We start from the raw sequence: 23,600 nt of genomic DNA, 5'->3' as shown, positions 1-23,600 counted from the left end.
CCAACCACTTAGTACAGTGTTCTGCACACAGTACATGCTCGATAAATACGATTGATTGATACTTCTTCTGAAACTACCATCACACAAAACTTCAGACGTCTTACTTTTTTGATTCAGAACAAATATTCAAAAAAAGTTCAACTACAAATAGGTTCAACAGATGTTATTTATTAAATGCCTTTTCAGAATAATGCCATGAAAAGATAGGCCTGATATCTTTTAAAGCTCATATTAAATATAGCCAAAACACAGGTGCAGAACACCCACACTGATATTAATGCAAAGCTAAGCCTTATGGTGCTGCCACCTAAACACTAAATGATACCTACGGTTGGTAAGCAAGTTTAGAACGATGCAAATGCTACCAAACTGGGCAGGGACCATGTCTACCAACTCTGGTATACCATCCTCACCTAAGTGCTTACTCCAGTGCTCTGCACACAGTAAATTAATTACCATAGGCTTGCAAATAATTACTTCTCTGGAGGGAGCCACACCTTCAGGGAGAGGAAATTTGTCAAGCCTCGACTTCCCATGCCCTTCATGCTCCTTCTACTCTTTGCACATGGGTGACAGGGAGTAGGGCAGCAGAGCTGCTTGCGTGGATCCATTCTGGTCCCCACAAACCCTGAATCCCCTGGAACAGAGAACTCATTGCAATTAAGAATCCCCCAAATAATCCACCTGCACCTGCCAGCCTCCCTCACACAGGAGGGAGGGTGGACAGAGGTAGGTTTATAAAAATGTACTGTTTTTTTTATAAAAACTGGACTAAACTATGCTAAGATTAGTGTTTCTAGTGCAATTTGAAAACAGAAACATGAATAGGAAAAGTTGTTTGATTTTAGAATTTACAGACCTCTGGCAGTCAGGTTAATACATGACTATGAAATCTTGATGGTGACAAGCATCACCCTAGTCTACTCATCACACTCCCAGAATGCTTTTTTTCTGAAAACTACTTGGTCAAATTAAGAAACCCTCAAATAATCCACCTGCACCTGTCAGGCCTCCATCAAACAGAGGAGGGAGAGTGGCCAAAGGTGGAATTATCAAAATGTACTATTGTTTTTAAAACTGGACTAAATTCTGCTAAGCTTACTATTTCTAGTGCAATTTGAAAAGAGAAACATGAATAGGAAAAGTAGAATTTCATTTTAGAATTTACGCAGTCAGGATAATGGATGACTATGAAGTGCTAACAGCGATGAGCATCACCCTAGACTATTCACCACACTCCCAAAATGCTTCGCTCTTTCTTCTGCAGGCTTGTTTCTGAAAACTACCTTGTCAATTTCAGAAATCCCTCAAAACACAGGAGGAAGGGTGGCTAGAGGTGGGATTTTCAAAACGAACTACTGTTTATAAAACTGGATTAAGCTCTACTAAACTTGGTGTTTCTAGTGCAATTTGAAAGCTAGACTAAACGCTACTAAACACTGTTTCTACTACAGTTTGAAAAGAGAAACATGAATAGGAAAAGTTGAGTTTCATTTTAGAATTTGGAGGCCCCAGGCAGCCAGGATGATGGATGACTATGAAATCCTAATGGTGAGGAACATCACCACAGTCTAGTCATCACACTCACAGAATGTTTCACTCTTTCTTGCAGCGCTTCACCTTGAAGTTCATCTTGTCAAATACAGAATGTCTGCGGCGACGGGATCTTAGTTTTTGCATCCTAATTTCTTGAAGGATTTTCCTGGAAACCAAAAATAAAGGACAATATTCAGAGAGTGACCAACAAAAATCCCTGAAGAGTCAACCTGTTACCCCTACTCCTATCCGCATATATTGCCTTATTTCCCAATTTTTACATTTGTGCTACGAAATGCTCACTTTCTTCTTGGGTAATTGAAGAAGGAAGTCAATGATCACACTGGCCCTCCAAGCATCCTAGAATACTGAGCTGGGTGGACCATTAGTCTGACTCAGTAATGGCATTACTTATGCTTAAGCACTCAGTACTCCCCACATTCAGTGCACTCCTACAACCCCATCTCCTCTAGAAAGCCTTTGCCAATTGGTTACCAACATGCTAAATGGTACTGACTCACCAGAAATGTACTTATTTATGGTTATTCCACTTGAAGATGAGCTGACCTATGATTCTCTTTTAGGGCAAGATCATATCTACTTTTGGAAAGAGGACTTTCTGGGTATGTAACTATCCCTCTTTTATCAAGTGGAAGAAAATGTAAATAAAGAACTCCTTAAAAAATGGAGGTAATTATCAATTTTGTGTAACAAAGCCAGAAACCTCTGCTAAAACACTACAAAATAATGCAGTTCTGATCTTTACCCTCCTTTGATTCCATCGCTCCTTCCAGTTATTGCCCCATCTCCCTCATGCCACTCCTCTCCAAACTCCCTGAGCAAGTTATCTACACAAGCTTCCTCTCCTCCAACTCTCTCCTCGACCCCCTCCAATCTAGCTTCCGCCCCCTCCACTCCACAGAAATAGTCCTTTCTAAGGTTACCAATGACCTCCTTCTTGCCAAATCCAATGGCCTATACTCCATCCTAATCCTCCTCCACCTCTCTGCTGCCTTCCACACTGTGGACCATCCCCTTTTCCTGGATACATGTTCTAACTTTGGCTTCACTGACATTGTCTTCTCCTATCTTTCTGTCTTCCCCTTTTCAGACTCTTTTGTGGTTCCTCCTCTGTATTCTACCCACTACCTCTGCGGGTACTTCAAGGCACAGTTCTGGGCCCCCTTCTCGTTGGCATAGTGGATAGAGCATGGGATCTAGTCATGGGATCTAATCCTGGCTCCATCACTTGTCTGCTGTGTGACCTGGGGCAAGTCACTTCACTTCTCTGGGCCTCATTTACCTCATCTGTAAAATGGATATTGAGACTGTGAGCTCCAAGTGGGACAGGGCTTGTGTCCAACTTAATTATCTTCTATCCACTTCAGCACTTAGAACAATGCCTTGCACATAGTAAGCACTTAAATACCATCATTATTATTATTCCTATTTATATACACTCCTTAGAGGAGTCGTTCACTTCCACGGCTTCAATTACAATCTTTACATGGAGGACTCCCAAATACACCTCTCCAGCCCTAATCTCTCTTCTTCTCTGCAGTTTCACGTTTCCTCCTTCCTTCAGGACAGCTCTTCTTGGACGTTCCACCAAAACCTCTTCCTTAAGATGTTCAAAACAGAGGTCCTCATCTTTGCAGCCAAACACTGTCCTCTTCTTTACTTTCCTATTATTGTGGACACCACCACCATTCTTCATCTCGCAAGTCTGTAACCTTAGCATTATCCTCGATTAATCTCTCACATTCAATCATGCATTCCATCTGTCACAAAGTCCTGTCAGTTCTACCTTCCCAACATCTGTGGAATCCACCCTTTCACTACCATGCTGGTACAAGAACTTACTATAACTAGCCTTGACCACTGCATCAGCCTCTTCATTCCTCCTGACTCTCCTCTCTCCAGGCCATACTTTACATTGATGCCTAGATCATTTTTCTAAAAAAATTGCTCAATGTCTCCCCACTTCTCAAAAACCTCCAATCATTGCCCATCCATCTCCATATCAATCGTATACACTTTACCATCCACATACAATCCAATCCACACACTCCACCCCTCTATAACACAAACCTACTCTCTACACCTTGATTGCATCTATCTCATTGCTGACCTGACAGTCAACCACTTGGGGAAGCTGCAAGGTTTAGTGGAAATAGCATGGGCTTGGGAGTCAGAGGACCTGGGTTCTAAGCCAAACTCCACCACTTGTCAGCTGTGTAACCTTGGGCAAGCCACTTCTCTTTGCCTGAGTTACCTCATCTGTAAAATGGGGATTAAGAGTGTGAGCCTCACGTGGGACAACCTGATTATTTTGTATCACCCCTAGAGCAGTGCTTGGCACATAGTAAGTGCTTAACAAATACCATAATAATTATTATTACCCACTTTCAAGACCTTCCACTAAGCACTTTGATACATATCTGATATACCTGTAATCCTCCCAACACCCCTAGCATGGCTCTAGTATCTCCCTACAACTCACTCCCACCTCTGTGCAGTTTGTGTAGTTTGATCACAGCCCATTCTTAAATGTTTGCTACCGATTTCCTTAAAAATATTACAAATGAATTACAGTACTCACCCCCTGCTAAATGCTGCAGAATCCTAACTAGTTTCAGTGAACTGCCAAAAGGAAAAGTCATTTATACACTGGCCGCCTGCCAATGCACTTAGGGACAAACAATTAAAAGTCACCTAACACATAAAATACAATAGCAACTTTAAACTGGAGAGCTCTTAAAATAGACTCTTTGTAATGAAAATGTCAATAATCCATTCCAAGTGCACAAATAAATGGTACAAGTTAGTTCCCTAGCAAACACCCCATTTAGATAGGCATTCCAATCTAATTGTATCAGTTAAAAAGATTCTATCACATGGATAATAAAAAACTCTGAAACTAAGAAAAAGGAAAACCCTCCATTGATCACTTACTGATATCAAGACAGAAGCTGAAATAATGATTAAGCCGTACACTTGTTGAGGGCAAGGATCATGTCTACTAACTATTGTGCCCCCCAAAGTGCTTAGCACACTGCTCAGCACTGAGAAAAATTTCAATAAATACTCGACTGACTGGTTTCTACCAACTGCCCATTTCAATCAGAGCTCTGAATAATACTTGCTAACTGAAGAAACAGTGAAGGCCAAATTTCAAAAAATGTACTACCTTATATTAAGTCCTCTAAACGTACATCAAAAATCCAGTGAAAGGGTTGGCATTCTGAAACCAATGGCTGCCATGGCAAACTTGGAGAGGAAACAAAAGTGTGGGGAGGTAGAAGAATGGCCCCATAAATACAAAAAATATGAACTCGTATTAACTTTTTTTTTAGGGACTTGGTTCAGCTTTTTGGAGACATAATTATAACTTGAAGGCTTAAGGCAGGAAAAGCCACAAAATGTTACCATTTCCAGAACATTTCATTGATGACATAGCTCTTAAGTATCTTGTTACTATTTAAAAGTTTAACATCTAACTTTGAGAGCAAAGAATAAAGGGCAAATCAAATGGGATTTCAAATGATTTTCTTATTTTTACACTATCATATTTGCAGCATAACCCTTCAAACTTATGGTACCCATTAAACCCTTTGAGTGTATTTAATTTTCTGGCAACTGCAGCATTTCAATCAGTCAATGGCATTTACTGAGTGCTTACTGTGTGCACAGCACTGTACAAGAGTTGGTAGACCCATTCCCTGCTCATGGGAGGCTTGTCTTCAGTTTGCTCTTTAGTAGCTTTATAAACTTACCAAAGTTAGCCAAATCACTCTGTCCCTTTCAATAGGAGTTCTATTCAGTAATATGAAAGAAATCAACTACCCCAGTGATTGTAAACACTTAACAAATACAATAATAATAATGATAAAAAGGCTAAACCTTCTTTTTAAATGACTTCTAATATTTTTTGAAATCTACAAAAAGTTCAATATTTTCAGAATCATATTTTCTAAGCAGTATTGATATTAATCAAGTAAAATGTGACTACATTTCACTTGAATTTCCTTATGTGTGACCTTGGGCAAGTCATAACTTCTCTGGCCCGCATTTACCTCATCTGCAAAATGGGGATTAAGATTGTGAACTCCATGTGGGACATGGACCGTGTCCAACCCAAATATCTTATATCTAGCTCAGTGCTTAGTACAGAGTCTGGCACATAGGAAGCACTTAAATGCCACAAAAAGGTGGAAGATTTCAATATAACTCTCATTATAGACACCTATAGACAATATAACCTCTATTATTTCGAACATAAATTATTTTCCCCCTTTAGGAACACATACAAACTTTCACCACCATCTGAGCTTAATTATGTTTCCTCAGTTTGTTGAATCCATTGACAAGATCCAAATTAAGAACTGAGATGTGAAATCCTAACATGCCAGAAGACAAAGATAACACTTTTTTCCTATGGTGCGTCAGGAAATCTGTACAATTTGGACCAGTTGTGGTGAGCTTTGGTGAATGAATTCCTCTCCGAGACTTGTTCAGAAGAAAATCAATTGTATTTTTAGCCCTTCAAGCTTCCCCTAAATGCTGAATGCCATTGTAGCATCTGCCAGGAGCTGCCAAGGAGTCAACTACAATCAATTAATCTATCAGGTAGTCCACACATGGACTAAATGCTTAGGAGAGTAGTATTTAACTGAGTTGGTAGGCTTGTTCCCAGCCTACAAGGAGTTTACAGTCTAGATTGAGAGACAGAAATTAATAAATTGTGGATATGTACATAAGTGCTTTGGGACTTAGGGTGGGGTGACTATCAAGTGCTTAAAGGGTACAGATCCAAGTGCATAGGTGACACAGAAGGAAGAATGAGTAGGGGAAGTTAGGGTTTAGTTGAGGAGGGTCTCTTGGAGGAGATGCAATTGTAGTAGAGCTTTGAATGTGGGGCAAATGGTAGTCTGTCATATTCTGGGGGGGAGTTCTAGGCCAGAAGGAGGATATGATCAAGGGGTCAGCAGCGAGATAGATTCATTCATTCATTCATTCAATCATATTTATTGAGCACTTACTGTGTGCAGACCACTGTACTAAGCACTTGGGAAGTACAAGTTGGTGACATATAGAGACAGTCCCTACAAAACAATAGGCTCACAGTCTAGAAGGGGGAGACAGACAACAAAACAGAACAAGTAGATAAGATCGAGTTGATTGGCATGAAAGAAGTGTCCAAGGCAGAAACTGTCTGAAGGACCTCATGCAACTATTACTTATATGAGAAGCCATTCAAAATGAAATCTTGGTGAACCTTCCAGCATTACAAAAACCGTGTCCCAGGAAGGCAGAAAGGAATCGAAGGCCTTGGATCTTTGGAAGTAAAGAAATAAAAAAATCTTCCATTTATATCCATTTGCCTAGATGGTTCTGATTGGGAAAATAGGGCTCTGGAAAATTTCTTGTGCTTGAAGTGTATTTGAATGAAAAAAAATCAAGATTCCTGAAGGACGAAGTGGACTTAAACTTAATATTTATTACAAGAGATATGATAAAGCCTGTGATTTTTTTTGAAAAGGGCTGAATGTAAACTTCAACACTTTGAGAATTTGAGACGAACTCTAATCTATTGCCATGAGAAGCTAACAGCTTGGACTGTGGGAGCAAAACCTGTTTTCCTGTTTGCTGAAATGCTGCCTTATTTGGAGCAATGCTTCTAAGTATGTAATCTGCTATGGAATGAGGAGTACATACTGGAATGTGCATACTAGGGTTATGTCCTGGGAATAATATTTAAAATATGTGACTTGGGGTAGCAGCAACAATAAACTTTACATAATTATTTTTGTAGCTGCTGAATACTGTTAAAGATGGACTTTTGAGGCTTCTCCCTTCTTCGTTAATCAGGCTATACATCCATCTCAACTCATTTTGATCCACTTTTTAACCTTAGGTGACTATCTTCTTTGGTACCGATGGACTGGCTAAGTATGATGTCAGTGGATTTCTGGGAGGGAAGCGCATGGCCGACTAGAGTGCAATAGTCAGAATTCTGCCAGCCTTTTCTGTTTTCTCTGGAGCATCTTATGAAAATGACAAATTATTGTTTAAAAATGATTAATCCTAAAAGCAAGCTCGTTCAAAAGCAGTTGCGAGGCTATCACCCTTTCCATTGCCAGTAAGTAAAGCATTGTGGGGTCCCACTCCCAACATTCTCTGTGAGGGCCAGGCCAGGCCAGAATAAAAGCTACTCCCACGTATGCTCAGATCCCCTCCATCACCACCAAGAAAAGCACCACAGTAATCATCACCTTACCTCCTGCCACAGAAGGTCTCCACTACTGACACACTCCTTGCATGCTCCATGCATGTCAGGCCAGGGATAAAAGCTACTCCCACACGCTCTCTGATTCCTCCATCACTGCCAAGACTTTGAGTCTTTTTCATTAATTTATTTTGTGTTTTAATATTTCGTCACTGTTGATGTGTTTGTCTCCAATCCCATCTTCCCACTTAATCTTTTAGATTGAGAGCCCCACAAGGGACAGGGACTGTGTTTTATTCCTGTTAGTGTACTGCACACGACAAGCAATTAAATACTATCTCTACTACTACCCTCTCTCTTCAAATGGAAAGGATCCAAAGTAGCAGCAATGAACAGATATACTGTCCCTCTGTAAATTACAAGATAAGGCTTGAAAATCTGACAGCGAACTTGCTTATCCGGGAGAAGGAGTAATGTATGGCCTAAAATGAAATAGAGTAGAATCGCTAATAAAACAGCAAACGTTGACCACTCTATAGACTGAAATCACCATGCTGATGAACACAAAACACAGAATCACAGAATACGGAAAAATCAAATGACCAGGTCCTCTGCTAAACTGCTCCATCCTGTCCCAAATCATTGGATGTGTCCCTAGTTCCAAGACCAACCTATGATTTCATTCCAGCTTTTTGTGACCCACTGGATGAAGGGCTCTAAACCTTTCTCTTTCTTTTTTTAATGGTATCTGTTAAGCCCTTAATATGTGCCAGGCACTACACTAAACAGTAGGGTAGGTACAAGCTAATCGAGGTCGGACACAGTCCATGTCCTAAATAAGGCTCACAGTCTTAATCTCTATTTTACAGATGAGGTAGCTGAGGCCCAAAGAAGCAAAGTGATTGTCCCTCTAGAATGAAAGCTCGTTGTGGGTAGGGAATGTTTCTGTCATATTGTACTCTCCCAAACATTTAGAACAGTGCTTTGCTCACAGTAAGCACTCAATAAATACTATTGACTGATTGAGTTACTCGCAGACAAATCCCAGAGCTGGTATTAGAGCCCAGGTCCTCTGAGTTCCAGGCCCAAGCTCTTTCCACTTAAGCCAAGCTGCTTCTCAAGTGCAGCCCTTCAAGTGCAGCTCCAGTCTTTTTCCAAAACAGTCAGAGCTTTGTCTATGGTCCCAGCCTTCTCTTTACAACTTTTCATTCCTCTCCAACCTGTTTTTCTTTCACTTTGCAGGAAACCATTTCTTCACTCATCCACTTGAGGCCTGCTTTGCCTACCAACCACAAAGAAGGCTAACAACGCACTTATGAAATTCAAATGCATTAGTTCCAATGGAGCAGAAAACATTCATTATCAGAAAGGAAAGGGGTCAATTGGTTGGGGACCGTTCTGAGGGCCAACAGACATTCTGTGTTTGGGAGAGGACTGTGGTGTGTGTACAGACTAAGTATAAACAGTTTGGGGACAGAAAGTTAAGGTCCGGAGGGTAACCACAGAACAGCCGTGTGGCTTAGTGGATAGAGCACAGGCCTGGGAGTCAGAAGGACCCGGGTTCTAATCCCAGCTCTGTCACTTGTTTGCTGTGTGACCTTGGGGAAATCACTTCACTTTTCTGTGCCTCAGTTACCTCATCTGTAAAATGAGGATTATGACTGTAAACCCCATGTAGGACAAAGACTGTGCTCAACCTAATTAGTTTTTATGTAACCCAGAGCACAGTACAGTGCCTGGCACATAGTAAGCACTTAACAAATACCACTCAATTAAAAACAAAATCCTAGCACCAGCTCAGTTCAGCCCAGGAGTCTCCAGCTTGTGACCCAGGCTCCCCCCAACAAAAAAAGCATGGCCACATTCTGGCTAGCTGGCTAGCCCCCAACACATCCTTGTCTTGATGATTACAGTACAGTAGCTACAGCACAGTTCTGTGTGCCTGGCATGACATGTACAGTGCTCACCTTAGGCTACATTGGGACAGATGTCCAGCCCTCTGTAGGGCTGGGTGAATGGTGAGGGGACAGTGTATTTGTATGTGTTCCCTTTTTCCATTTCTGAAAAGTGTGTGCTCAGTTTATTAAAACTAATGCATCTAAGGCTGCCAGTCTTCTACTTTGGAGGTAAATAGGGGTTTAAACAGGTAGGAGTGGAGGGGAGAAATGAGGAGTGAGGTGGGAAGGGAAGAGGGATGAAAGCAAGACATGAGAATCCTGTCAAATCTATCTCCACTTTAACCCTTCTCCTCCTGCCCTCCCTCCCCTCTGTCCCAATCTTTTGCTGGAATTGGCTGGACACCAGCCAATGGCACTATCAGGTGAGTGCAGATGAACAAGTCTCTCCAAGAGTGATTAGCAGCATGTAAATGGTTCTCTCCTTTTGGCCTGAACTTGCAATTTCTCTTTCTGGTACCCTAGGAAGTCCATGTAGACTGTCACAACACACAGATGGAAGTGAACCCAATGTCCCCGCTGGACAGAGCTCCACACAACCTGGATTCTGACACTTTCAAAAATGAAACCAATTCTGCACCTCACTGATGGATAATTAATACAGTCATCAGCACCCTAAACTCAACAATCTTACTGCTTACACCATATGTGTCCCAAGATAATTTCTTTAAAATCGGGCTTCAACGTCTAAATTTTTTGATCTGGTAATAACTTGGGTTATCCAAGTCACAACGTGCATCTCATTTTAATGGCATCACTACTATTTATAGACTACTGAACTAAGGGCTGAGCAGAGCTAAAAACATGCTTGTTGCACTCACTACACAGGCACCACATCTTGTGAATGGAAAACCAATAAGATTTAGTGACATTTAGCTGAAAGAAAGTAGTCATGTTTAATGCCAAAGTATACTTACTGAATAGACTCTTCAACAAAATCTTCCTTCTCTTCTTCATTGAAGGATTCAGAACTTGAGCTAAAAAGACATAAAATATGCATGTACGTATGTGTGTGTATAAAGTATCTATTCAACCACCATTCACAAACATCCAGAATCACAATTCAAATGCTTACTGCAGGAAGAATCCATGGTCAGTGACTGTGGGAACCATTAATCCAGGGGCAAGGTTTTGGTTGAAGTGGATTTTTTTTAATGAACTAAAACCATGAAAAGCAAATTTTAACATAATGACTGTAACAAACAATATATCCTGGGAAGATAAATATGACTATGACTATGGCTGCAGAGAAAGTACATTGTTTTTAGCATCAATGAGGTAAACAGCCGGACCTGAAAATGTAGTCAAATGCAGGTCAAGATTGGAGCTAATTGTGTGTGGCACATACACCTGGGACTATTTAGTCACATCAAGGTGCTGATTCAACCACAGATCCTTTCCATAAGGCATCCCTCCTCTCCTCTTTCCTCACTGCACTCCCACTTCTCCCCCTTCCCCAGGACTGCTTCTTGGGAAACAAACACTTGTAGGGTTTACATGGCCTAAATTATTTATAAATTGAGAATAATAATAATGATGGCATTTGTTAAGCGCTTACTATGTGCAAAGCACTGTTCTAAGCGCTGGGGGGAATACAAGGTGATCAGGTTGTCCCGCTTGGGGCTCAGAGTCATCATCCCCATTTTACAGATGAGGTAACTGAGGCTCCGAGAATTTAAGTGACTTGCCCAAGGTCACACAGCAGACATGTGGTGGAGCCGGGATTAGAACCCATGACCTCTGACTCCAAAGCCCGTGCTCTTTCCACTGAGCCACGCTGCTTCTCTGAGAAGAAAGCATTGGTGGGGAATACGATCTGTTTTTCGGGTTGGAGGTTCATTACTAGTGAATCCAGAGCATATGTCTCTTCTAGTTATGTGGCAGCAAGTTCCCTATTTGGCACAAACACTGGCAAGGAAATCTGACATTGGTCAGTTATCAGGAGTCAAAGGACTGAAAAAGTAGAAAGGCCCTAAACCAAAGAGTTTACATAAAATAAACATAAAATTAATTATCCATTGGAGAAAGAAGACAAAGGAGAGATAGGTGAATGGGTATGTGCTTGAATAGTAGGGTATGTAAATTAATATACAGAGGCAGTAGGAGTGACTGTGAGCATATTAGCGTTCAAGCAGAATTTGGAAGGATGTAACCTGAGTGGGAGAAGAAGAATTGATCAGAGAAAGCCTCGTGGAGGACCTGGGATTTCAGAAAAGCTTTGAATGAGGAAAGCAGAGGTCTGAAAGATTTGAAACAGGATCCAGTTCTAGGCGGTGAGCAATCGGTTGCTGGTGGGAAATGAAAGCGAGGCCCGGTGAGTAGGTAGGCTTAAGAGGTCAAAGAGTGGGATTAGAGTGGGTAATTAAGGTGGTGAGAACTGAGTGCTTTAAAACCAATGGTCAGAAGTTCCTGTTTGATGTAGAATGAAGTACGGACTGGAGCGGGGCAAAGATGGAGGCAGGGAGACCAGTAGTCCAGTCAGGACATGATGAGAGCGCCTCAACCAGGTTAGGCGGCTATTTGGGTTGAGAGTAAGGGGTGGATCCAGGACAGGTTGAGGAGGGAAAACCAACAGAATCTAATAACATTTAGCTGGGGGCGGGGAGAAAGAGGAAGACTGAGGGAGAGAGAGAGGGAGAGAGTCAGGGCTAATATCAAAGACATTATTATGACTACTTACCAACTGGATAATTCATAAGTCCCTTCCTTCAGTTCTTGATCATTTGAGTGTACTGTACTGGCGCTAAAAGATACGATATGCATGTCCATGTAACAATTCATTCATTCAATCGTATTTATTGAGCACTTACTGTGTGCAGAGCACTGTACTAAGTGCTTGGAAAGTACAATTTGGCAATAGATAGAGACAAGCCTTACCAACAACGCGCTCTATCCAAACACTCTTCACAAATTTCACAAACAGCATGGGACTAGGAGTCAGGAGCCCTGGGTTATAACCCCAGTTCCACAACCTGCCTGGTATAGGACCTTCAGCAACTACTTAATTTGCCTCCACCTCAGTTTCCCCATCTGCAAAATGGAGATTAGATACCTGTTATCCCTCCCCCCTTTGACTGTGAGCCCCATGATGGTCTGCTTTCCTTATATTTCCCCCAGAGTTTAGAACTGTGTTTGGATCACGGGAAACACATAATAAAGAACATGATTATCAAGTACAAATTAATAATTGTGTACCAAGTGGGACCAGAAACTGCAAATAGCTACTAGTCTATCCTCAGAGGAAAAAAAAGAAACAGAAGTTCTTAGAGAAATTTTCTGGAAGAGAATGACAGTCTCATGCCCTTCATCTGAACCACAGATGGGAGGTCCAGCCAGTCTTCCAATGTACTCCTATCATTGTGAAATTTGAACTAGAAAATCTCAGTGAATTTATGTAATGATGAATAAAAATTTGATATTTTTGGTATTGGTATTTAAGTGCTTACTATTCACCAAGCACTGTTCTAAGCACTAGGGGAGATACAAGGTAATTAGGTTGTCCCACGTGGGGCTCACAGTCTTAATCCCCATTTTACAGATGAGGGAACTGAGACAGAAAAGTTATGTGACTTGCCCAAAGTCACACAGCTGACAAGTGACGGAGCCGTGATTAGAACCCATGACCTCTGACTCCCAAGCTCGTGCTCTTTCCACTAAGCCACATTACTTCTCAAAACAATCAAACCATACCCAGTCCAGCTCCCACATGGGACTCACAGACCACCGGGGGTTGGAAAACAGGCATTTAATCCCCATTTTATAGATGAGGAAACTGAGGTGCAGAAAAGTTAAGAAACTTGTCCAAAGTCACACAGCAGGCATGATGGAGCTGGCATTAGAACCCAGGAATTAGAACCTAGGAGTTAGGAGGTATAGCATCTATGATATTTTATCCAATGTTTTCCCTACCCCTTCACAGTCATTCAATCATATTTATTGAGCGCTTACTTAGTGTGCAGCACACTGTACTAAGCTCTTGGGAGAGTACTTTATAACAATAAATAGAAATTTGATAATAATAATAACAATGATGATGACATTTATTAAGCACTTACCATGCGCAAAGCACTGTTCTAAGTGCTGGGGAGGTTACAAGGTGATCAGGTTGTCCCATGGGGGGGCTCACAGTCTTCATCCCCATTTTACAGATGAGGGAACTGAGGCACAGAGAAGTTAAGTGACTTGCCCAAAGTCACACAGCTGACAATTCACGGAGCCGGGATTTGAACACATGACCTCTGACTCCAAAGCCCGGGCTCTTTTCCACTGAGCCATGCTGCTTCTCAACCTTCATCTACAGAAGTATACAGATGATGGAATGACCTCTGTACCACATGCTCTCCTGGAATTTTTTTTTTGGACTATCTTCCTGGTCACTCAGAGATGCAGCAATTACCCTCAGATGGTAAAGTTTAAATGCCACTGCCCTCGCTGGTTTCTTGAAAGTGGCTATTGAATTCCTCAGGGTGGACCTGGATGCATTTGGCTATTCACTCTACATTTAAAATATAGGTTTCATTCTGAGAAGGGCCATGCATCACTGGTTTGTGTCCAGGACATGTTAAGGAGGAAAACCAATGGGATCTAATGCCATTTAGTTGACAGAGATAGAGGAGTCAGGTTGAACAAAGATATAATTACGAATATTTACCAACTGGACTCATCAAAACTCTTTCTTCTCTTTTTCATTATTTAAAGATTCTGAAGCCAAGCTAAAAGGACATAAGCATAAAAAACCATTTAGTACATGTCTTACCGCTCCTCAAAAAAACCTCTAATGGTTGCCCATCCACCTCCACATCAAAGCTCCTTACCATTGGCTTTAAAGCACTCCATCAGTTCATCCCCTCCTATCTTACCCTTCTGATTTGCTACTACAAACCAGCCTGCACACTTTGCTCTTCTAACGCCAACCTACCTAATGTTCCTCGCCACCAATCCCTCGCTCATGTTATGCTTCTGGCCTGGAACTCCCTCCCTCTCCACATACCATAAACCAGCACTCTCCCCACCATTCAAACATCATTAAAATCACATCTCCAAGAAACTTTCCTTGATTAAGTCCTCTTTCCCCAACTCCCTCTTCCAAGTGCCTATGCGCTTGGATCTGTACCCTCTAAGCACTTGATATTCACCCCACCCTTAGCCCCACAGCACTTATGCATGTATCCATCTGTGGTTTATTTTTACACCTGTCTCCCCCTCTAGACTGTAAGGTCCTCGCGGGAAGGCATGGCATCTACCAACTCTCACAGTAGGTACTAAATAAATGTCACTGATTGGATGATGGATCTGGTGAGCAAGAGTGAAGCAGCATGGCTTAGTGGAAAGAGCACTGGCTGGGGAGTCAGAGGATGTGAGTTCTAACCCCAGCTCTGCCACTTGTCAGCTGTGTGACCTTGGGCAAGCCACTTAACTTCTTTGTGCCTCAGTTACCTCATCTGTAAAATGGGATTAAGACTGTTAGCCCCACGTGGGACAACCTGATTATGTTGTATCTCCCACAGTGCTTAGAACAGTGCTTGCCACATAGTAAGCACTTAACAAATACCATCATCATTATTACTATTTGGAGCCTGCAGATAATTTTCCCCTCATGACCTGGACCTGTGATTTATCCTTCTGGTATCCTGTCAGGTCCACACAGACTGTTACAGTGCACACAAGAAAGTGCATGCAATGCCCACTCTCCAGACAGAGAGCACCACACAACCCAGAGGTCTGGCAGTTTCTAGAAAGGAGCCGGTTTTGCTCCAGCCTGATGGAAAATGAATTAATACAGTTATCAGCAACAAGCTAGCAACTCTATTGCTTAAGCCACAAATTTACCATCAGACATTTTCTTTAAATCAAGCTTCACACTATTTTTGAACAGGTAATAGTAACTTGGGTTATCGTGAGTGACAGTGCACATTTCATTTTAAAGGTATCAATTGATCGTATTTGTAGATTACTTCACTATGGGCTTGTCAGACTTAGAAGATATGCTCAGTGTGCTCAAGGAGTTTACAATCTAGCTGCAGAGACAGACACCAAATTGATTATAAATTGGAGGGAGAAGAGAATGGAGATATAGCTATGTAGTTGAGTATGTGCTTGAATAGTACAGTACGTTAAGTCAATTTGTAAGAACTGTTTTGGGTGAAGATGTGGGCCTAAGTGCTGAGGAGGCACAATGGTACTTAGGTGGTAGCTGGGATGATGAGACCTGGAAATAAGAAGACTTAATCGAAGAAAGTCTGAAAGCGAGGAAGAGTTAGGCTTAGGATACGGAAAAAACCTGGGTCTGATAAATTTGAATGGGAAGAGCAGGGATTTGCAGTAGGGCCAAGGGAACAAGGCCAAGTGAGTTTGCAAGCTGGGATGTAATGGGAGAAGAGAGTGGATAAGAAAGAGGGTGACAGCCAATGAAGTGTCTTAAAGTCAATGGAAAGAAGTTCCTGTTTGATGTGGAGTCAGTCAGTCAATTGTACTTACTGAGTGCTCACTGTATAAAGCACTGAGCAGAGTACAATTTAACAGACACATTCCCTGCTCACAACAAGCTTACAGTATAGAGGGGGAGAAAGACATTAATATAAAAATGACAGATAATGTACATAAATGCTGTGGGGCTGGGAGGGGAGATAAACAAAGGGAGCAGGTCAAAGCGACGTGTAAGGGAGTGGGAGAAGAGGAAAGGAGGACTTAGGGAAGGCCTCTTGTAGATGTGCTTTCAGTAAGACTATGAAGGAGGGGAGAATAATTGTCAGATTGGAGGAGGACAGGCATTCCAGACCACAGGCAGGACGTGGGTGAAGGGTCATTCATTCAATCATATTTATTGAGCACTTACTGTGTGCAGAGTGCTGTACTAAGCATATCTCAGAGGCTGAGAAGGCTGGCATTAGAGGAGTGAAGTATGCTGGCTGAGTTTTAGTAAAAGAATAGCGAGGTGAGGTAGGAGGGGGCAAGGTGATTGAGTGCTTTGAAGGCGATGGTAAGGAGGTTCTGTTTGATGCAGAGGTAGATGGGCAACCACTGGAGGTTCTTGAGGAGTGGGGAAATGTGGACTGAATGTTTTTGTAGAAAATGTATCTGGGAAGCATAGTGAAGTACAGAATGGACTGGGGAGAGACAGGAGGCAGGGAAGTCAACAAGGAGATGCAGTAATCGAGGCAGGATAGGATACATGTTTGGATTATCATGGTAGCAGTTTGGATGGCGAGGAAAGGGTGGAAATAGAGCAGAGTATAAAGATATAATAAGTGTTGTATTAGTTAAACGCTTACTGTGTGCATTGTATTAAGCGCTGGGGTGGATACAAGCAAATTGGGTTGGAAACAGTTCCTGTCCCTCATGGAACTCACAATCTTAATCCCCATTTTACAGATGAGGTAACTGAGGCACAGAGAAGTGAAGTGACTTACCCAAGGCCACACAGCAAACAAGTGACAGAGCCAGGATGAGAACACATGACCTTCTGTCTCCAAGGTCCGAGTTGTAACGTTTGAGGATGGCCATGCTAGCGTTTGAGGGTGGGGTGAATATCAAGTGTTTAAGGGGTACAGATCCTAGTGTATAGGTGAAGGAGAGGGGAGGGCAAATAGGGGAAATGAGGGCTTAGACAGGGAAGGCATCTTGGAGGAGATGTAATTGTAGTAGGGCTTTGCAGGTGGGGAACAGGAGACATAAATGAAAGGCAAGGGAGTTCCAGGCCAGAGAGCAAGGGCAAGGGCATGGGCATGGGCATGGGCAAGGACATGGGCATGAGCATGGGCAAGGGGTTGGCAGTGAGACAGACCCAACTGAGGTAGAGTAAGAAGGATGGCATTACAAGAGTGAAATGTGTCAGCTGGGTTGTACTAGGAAATCAGTGAGGTAAGGTAGGAGATGACTGAGTGTTTTAAAACCTATGGTAAGGTGACCAGAGGAGCATGGGCAACCATGGGATAAATGACGTTTAGCGGAGAGAGAGTGGAGTCATGGTTAATACTAAAAATATGGTTATGCATACATACCTTCTGCACTCTCCTATCTTTTCTTTGCTCTCTGAATAACTGAACAACTCACGTTCACCACATAAGAAATCCAAACAGTAGCTAAAACAATATAATATGTATACACAGGTAGATGTGTATCTTAAAGTTGATTATTTATCCACTTTTCAAAAACATCAAAATTCAGAATACAAATGACTAATGTAGGGAGTTATCTCTTGGTCCTTGACTATGGGAACCACTAATCTCCAGGGGAGAATCCTTGCCTAAAAGTTAGATAAAGTGGACTTTTTTAAAAAATGTAATAAACTTCATCAATAGCCCTTAGGCACCTATTTTAACACAATGTCTGTACAAATAAAAAAAATCCTTGGAGAATCACTATGATGACGATGCTGCAGAGAAAGCACATTTCATTCGCCTTCTATGCGGTAATGAACAGCCGGGCAGGTAAAGTCACTGGAGACAGGTCCTGCAGTTGAATCTGCACCATGATTCCAGGTCCATCTCATCTTCTTCTCCTTCGCCTCCCCCTGAGTTGCATCTTGGGAAATGCAAACATTATGGGAACACTTACGTTAAATTACCCTCTATTGCACAGGGAACATATCTATCAACTCTGTTGTGTAATACTCTCCCAAGCACTTAGTGCAGTGCTCTGCACACGGTAAGTGCTCAATAAATACTATTGATTGATTGAGATGATCTGGGCTAGAAGAAGAAAATAGAGATGTGTTGTGTGAAAACAAATGTTACCTTTCATGATTGAGGCCTAGTGGGCAACAGGGCGCACTAGAGTAAGCTGCAGAATAAGTAGTAGCAGGGGCGAGATGGTGCACCAAAGCCTGCATCCTAGGGCCCATGACAGATAATTTGGTCATCTCTGCTGGAACCCTTGTCCACCTACTTGCTTGACAGACTGGGAGTGGTGAGAGAAGGCAGGTGGCATTGTGCAAATCACTAGCACTATGGTCAATTCCTTCGCTCATCTGACAGGAGACTCCAACACCATCAGTAATCCAAGTGGTGTAATGTGACAATAAGCTAAGGATGACGCATACTGATCTGCATTTCCACTTACAGTACGGATCCCTTCTCCCAAACCCATGCTTTGTTTTCTTACAATCCTTCAGTTTAAAAACTGTATCCAGTGGCATGATACAGGTTTCTAATCTAATGGCTTCTTCTCCATTTGAATTTCTAGAAGACCTAGGGAAAATTGTTAGGCTGAATTTTCAAAATGTCAATAGACATTCTGGTACATCATTACTAAAAATTAAACATGTTGTTTTTAAATCCATGTATTTCATAGGTCAGTCAATTGAGGAGATGGTGGTATTTTAATGAAGTTACCTAGTCTGTGTTCTGTTTCAATGCAATTATAATTCAGACAGATTTTATGTACCTCATCAATAAACAATCCCAACTCCCCACTCATGGCGCTGTACTAAGTCCAACACTGCACACTATATTCTTGGGTATATCGGGAAAGGGAGACCTCTGTTCCTGAGTCCAGGAACAGCCTGGATCTGCAATCCCTGAGACACCATGTCACCGACAGCTCAGGTATGTGCAGTGGGCTTCTTATGCCCCAAGCAGCCTCCCTCCACCCACCCACCAGTTATGGCAGGAATCCAGACTCCACCCCACGCAAGCGCCAGACTGAAGAAACAGCCAGGACCATTAACCACAGAGCCTCTAAAAACACTGGAACACTGGGGCACTTGCAGTGGTTCGAAACCAAGGACTATGCTGAGAGCAGGGGCAAACAGAGACTGGAGAAACAATGTGCCTGAAGGAAACAACACAGGCCTGGGATTCATGGGACTTGGGTACTAATCCTGCCTCTGACACTTGCGTGCTGTGCACCTGGGGGTAAAGCACTTCATTTTTCTGTGCCTCAGCTTCCTCGTCTGTAAAATGGGCATGACATACCTGTCCTCCCTGTCCCTTAGGCTGAAAATAAATTACTTATTCACGTTAATGCCTGTCACCCCCTCTAGACTGTAAACTTGTTATAGGCAGGGAACATGTCCACTAATTCTGTTGCATTGTACTCTCCCAACCGCTTAGTATAGTGCTCTGCATATAGTAAGTGCTCAATAAATGTGATTGATTAATGGAGCGAGCCCCATGTGGGACAGGGACTGTGTCTTATTATCTAGTATCTACCCCAGCATTTAGTACAGTGCTTGATACATAGTAAGCACTTAAATACAATTATCACTATTATTATTAATGTCAGACCTGCCCTCTCCAAGGACTAGTTAGCTACCTATAAATAATCCCTTTGCTACTGACTCTTTTTTTAATTCTTCCATTTTCTATGGCTTGTCTAAAATGTATTCACAGTATTGTGCTCGCAGTAAAGGTTCAAAAAATGCCATTACCGCTATGACTTCGAGGCTCCTTTTTCTACAGAGTCTGTGTGTGTGTGTGTGTGTGTGTGTGTGTGTGTGTGTGTTCATGTGTATGCATGTTTTTGTAGTGGATTCTGATCTTATTAGCTGTATTCCCTTTATGGTGCACAAATGGTTTCAAGTCTTTAGAGCAGGCTTACAAAAGTCTTCAAAACAGAGCAGTCTGCATAAGTGTTTTTCAAGACAAAGAATATGTTTTGACAATGCCCTCATTTACCAATCTCCTCTGAATTACTAGGCTAGAAGAACTCAAGCAGCTGCCTTAAGCAAGGGTTTGTCCACCTACAGTCACATTCCAAACCAGAAGGCAGTGTCATGAGGTAGATTTTCACATCTATGTACACAGCAGAGACTCTACATCAAGAGGTTTCCTGACTTCCCAATCCCACCTATTATTGGGGAATGCAGGATGATGACTTTTGCTGGTGGTGCTCTATTAATCTTCTTGGCTGTCCTCATGCTCCCTCTCCTCAATAATTCTGCACCAGCCACTAGGGCACGGAGTCCCAGGCCCCGACCATCAACACCCCCCTTGCCCTTTACCCCATAACCCAAATTCTGGGCAAAGACTAAGATATTTTAGTCCAGTATAAGTTAAGCTGCATTTCTAAACTATGCCTCTGACCCCACACAAGAAAAAAGTTGAAAGAATTGGAAAGGCATAGGCACTTGCATAGGATGATATAGGCAGTACACTTTTACACTTGGCCCCAAGAAAGTAGTCACACTGATCACACAGTCAAATAAAATATGCATTTTGTGGCAGTATGCCACATTTTTATATAGCTGTTATATTGTAATAATAACGATGGTATTTGTTTAGTGCTTACTTTGTGCCATGCACTGTACTAAATGCTGGGGTGGATACAGGAAAATCGAGCTGGACACAGTCCCTGTCCCATGAGGGGCTCACAGCCTCAATCCTCAATTGACAGATAAGGTAACAGAAACAGAGAAGTAAAGTAACTTGCCCAAGGTCACACAGCAAACAAGCAGCAGAGCCAGGGTTAGAATGCATGACCTTCTGACTCCCAGGACTGTGCTCTATCTGCTACGCCATGCACTTAGTACAGTGCTTTGCATACAGTAAGTGCTCAATAAGTACCACTGATTGATTATTGCAATTCTTGCACATCTCTGACAAAAGGGAATAAAGACATGGCAGAGTGGTTTCAATTTATTTTAGGCCCATGGCTTATTTTCATTAAGCCTGTTGTCTGACTTCCATTAGGACTACCTGTCTTCCCTTAGGTTCTTAGGCTGGTGATTCAAGCTTATTTTCTAAGGCTGCACTGGAGTACCATTTAGAAGCCTAGAACTCATAAAATGAAATGAAATGATAGCTTTATCTTGGATGTCACCATACAACAAGAGGCACACAGAGGCACATCTCCAAGAGGGCTTCCCAGACTAAGTCCCATTTTTCCTCATCTCCTACTCCCTTCTGCATTGCCCTGACTTGTTCCCTTTGCTCTTCCCCCCTCCCGGCCCCAAAGTACTTGTGTACATATCTGTAACTTTATTTGTATTGATGTCTGTCTCCCCTACTCTAGACTGTGAGCTTGTTGTGGGCAGGGAATGTCACTATTGTATTGCATTTTCCCAAGTGCTTAGTACAGTGCTCTGCACACTGTAGGTGCTCGAAAAATATGACAATGAACAAATGAATACTTGGGGACAATACTATGGGTGGGAACATGCTCAAGCATTCGCAATGAATTTCAAGATGGAGGTGGCCTCACAACTAAAGAGTACATTACACCTTCAAAATGCTGAACTTACCCAAGCAGTAACTAAATGCCCTGGTAGGCTCTAGCTCCTGGTAAAGCACTTACTTGATTGTCAGACCCACCACAACTTAACAAAAATGGAACCCACATTTCACAAAGAAATGGAAGCTGGAATTAGCCTTCACCCTGAGCATAGAGTAACCATTTTAGTAGATTGAAAAGGTCAATGAGCACTGAACCTTTATTAATGAGGGAATCAGTCAGACACAGATCTCTTATATAGGCTGGCTCAACTAACAGTCTTTTGGGGAAAGGATAACAAATAATCCTTCCAATCAACATCCTATTTGTTGAAAAGTAAAATGCAAGGAATGGAAGAAAAGTTATTTTTTCCATAAGGGGAGACAATTATGTGATGATACGAAAGTATCTTACTATTTAAGTAGATAGTACTTGGAACAGCTGCCCAAAATACCCCCAGCTGGTCCAAATATGCAAGGGAAAGCCTGTGGGGGCTCTGCCCTCAGTGGTGAAAGTGTCTGCCCAAAGATATACTGGAATCACCTATGGCGATTTAGAAACGACATTATCACTGGCATTGTCACTGCAGGGTGCTGTACAGTGCTTAGAACAGTGCTTTGCACATAGTAAGCGCTTAATAAATGCTATTATTATTATTGTTATTATTATTATTCAAAGCAACCTCAACAGAAATGGTCCCCATCTCCTGAGACTCCCAGTGGTGACAGATTTTTGATTCAATGTTCATATCATTCTTCAGTAGAAAATCATTATTCCATGAATAACAGCTACAAGGAAGTCAAGGCAGTTGCCCTTAAAGTGCACTGAAGATCCAAATAATCTAAGATCCAAAGCCATTAGGAGGGCTCATTCTTGGATGTAATCTCATACATCTGACACTGTATTGTACTATTCGCGGCTTTTAAGTAATGATGGGAAAAAATTCAATACCACTTACATTGAAAGTAAATATTGTTACAACTTTAATGCCATGGAATAGTTACAAATGCACAAGAACTGCTTAAATTCCAAAACAAATGTGTATGGTGTTCTTGAGTGATAGGTAAGCTGTGTGCTTTCATTAAGTTTCAAAAATCTAAAATTTTCCCTATCTAGAAGGTGCTAGGTCCCCAGGATGGCAAATGATCAGGTTTACCATTAGAGGGATATTAAATGAAATTAGATGAAGGAAAATCATTTCCAGAGTCACTCATTTAAGAACGAGATGATAAAATATTTCAAGAACCACTAGTCCACTAAAGGTGGATTTAATGCTTATGAAAGGGTTGAACTGAAAGACACCAGCATCATAAACCCCGATGTTTCAATATTCAAAATATCGGCTAAATATATACTTGTTTGACGCTGACTGCAAAATGTAAAATTGAAATTGGCATTGGAGAAAGATTTGTCTCCACATACTAATAATATTTTTAATAGGGAAGGAGAAAGTAATTTTAAAGGAAATATGAAAATGTGACTTCTAGAAACATATCAAAAGTACCAGCAAAATGCAGTCACTATGGACTATTACTAGGCTCAGCCTCGGTCCCTTCCTTGTGAATACCTTCAACATCCCCTTCCTGTACCACTGATGCTGAAGCCGGAGCTCCCCCCTTGCCTCATCCCTCTTGGCGGGAAACCCCCCAAAGTAGCAATCACCCATGAGCCAGTGCTCACCTCTATTGAGGTGGAGGCAGAGTGGGCCCCTCTCGACTCAGATTTAGCCC

The 23,600-nt window shown here is 42.0% G+C and overlaps 1 protein-coding gene across 1 annotated transcript in view; it reads right to left on the bottom strand.

The window, feature by feature from the left end:
• Positions 1–213: 213 nt before the first annotated feature.
• RAD18 (RAD18 E3 ubiquitin protein ligase) overlaps positions 214–23,600 on the bottom strand; it is an 84,979-nt gene continuing 61,592 nt past the window's right edge. Inside the window, 5 exon segments of the mRNA XM_038739949.1 lie at positions 214–1,702; positions 10,638–10,697; positions 12,401–12,463; positions 14,372–14,389; positions 14,391–14,432. Of these exon segments, the coding sequence (XP_038595877.1) occupies positions 1,597–1,702; positions 10,638–10,697; positions 12,401–12,463; positions 14,372–14,389; positions 14,391–14,432 (289 nt within the window). The 3' untranslated portion in view covers positions 214–1,596.

This window comes from Tachyglossus aculeatus, chromosome X1, assembly GCF_015852505.1.
Source record: "Tachyglossus aculeatus isolate mTacAcu1 chromosome X1, mTacAcu1.pri, whole genome shotgun sequence".
NCBI lineage: Eukaryota > Metazoa > Chordata > Mammalia > Monotremata > Tachyglossidae > Tachyglossus > Tachyglossus aculeatus.
Note: the sequence above shows the minus strand (reverse complement) of the source record. Positions and strands in the feature narration are given on the sequence as shown.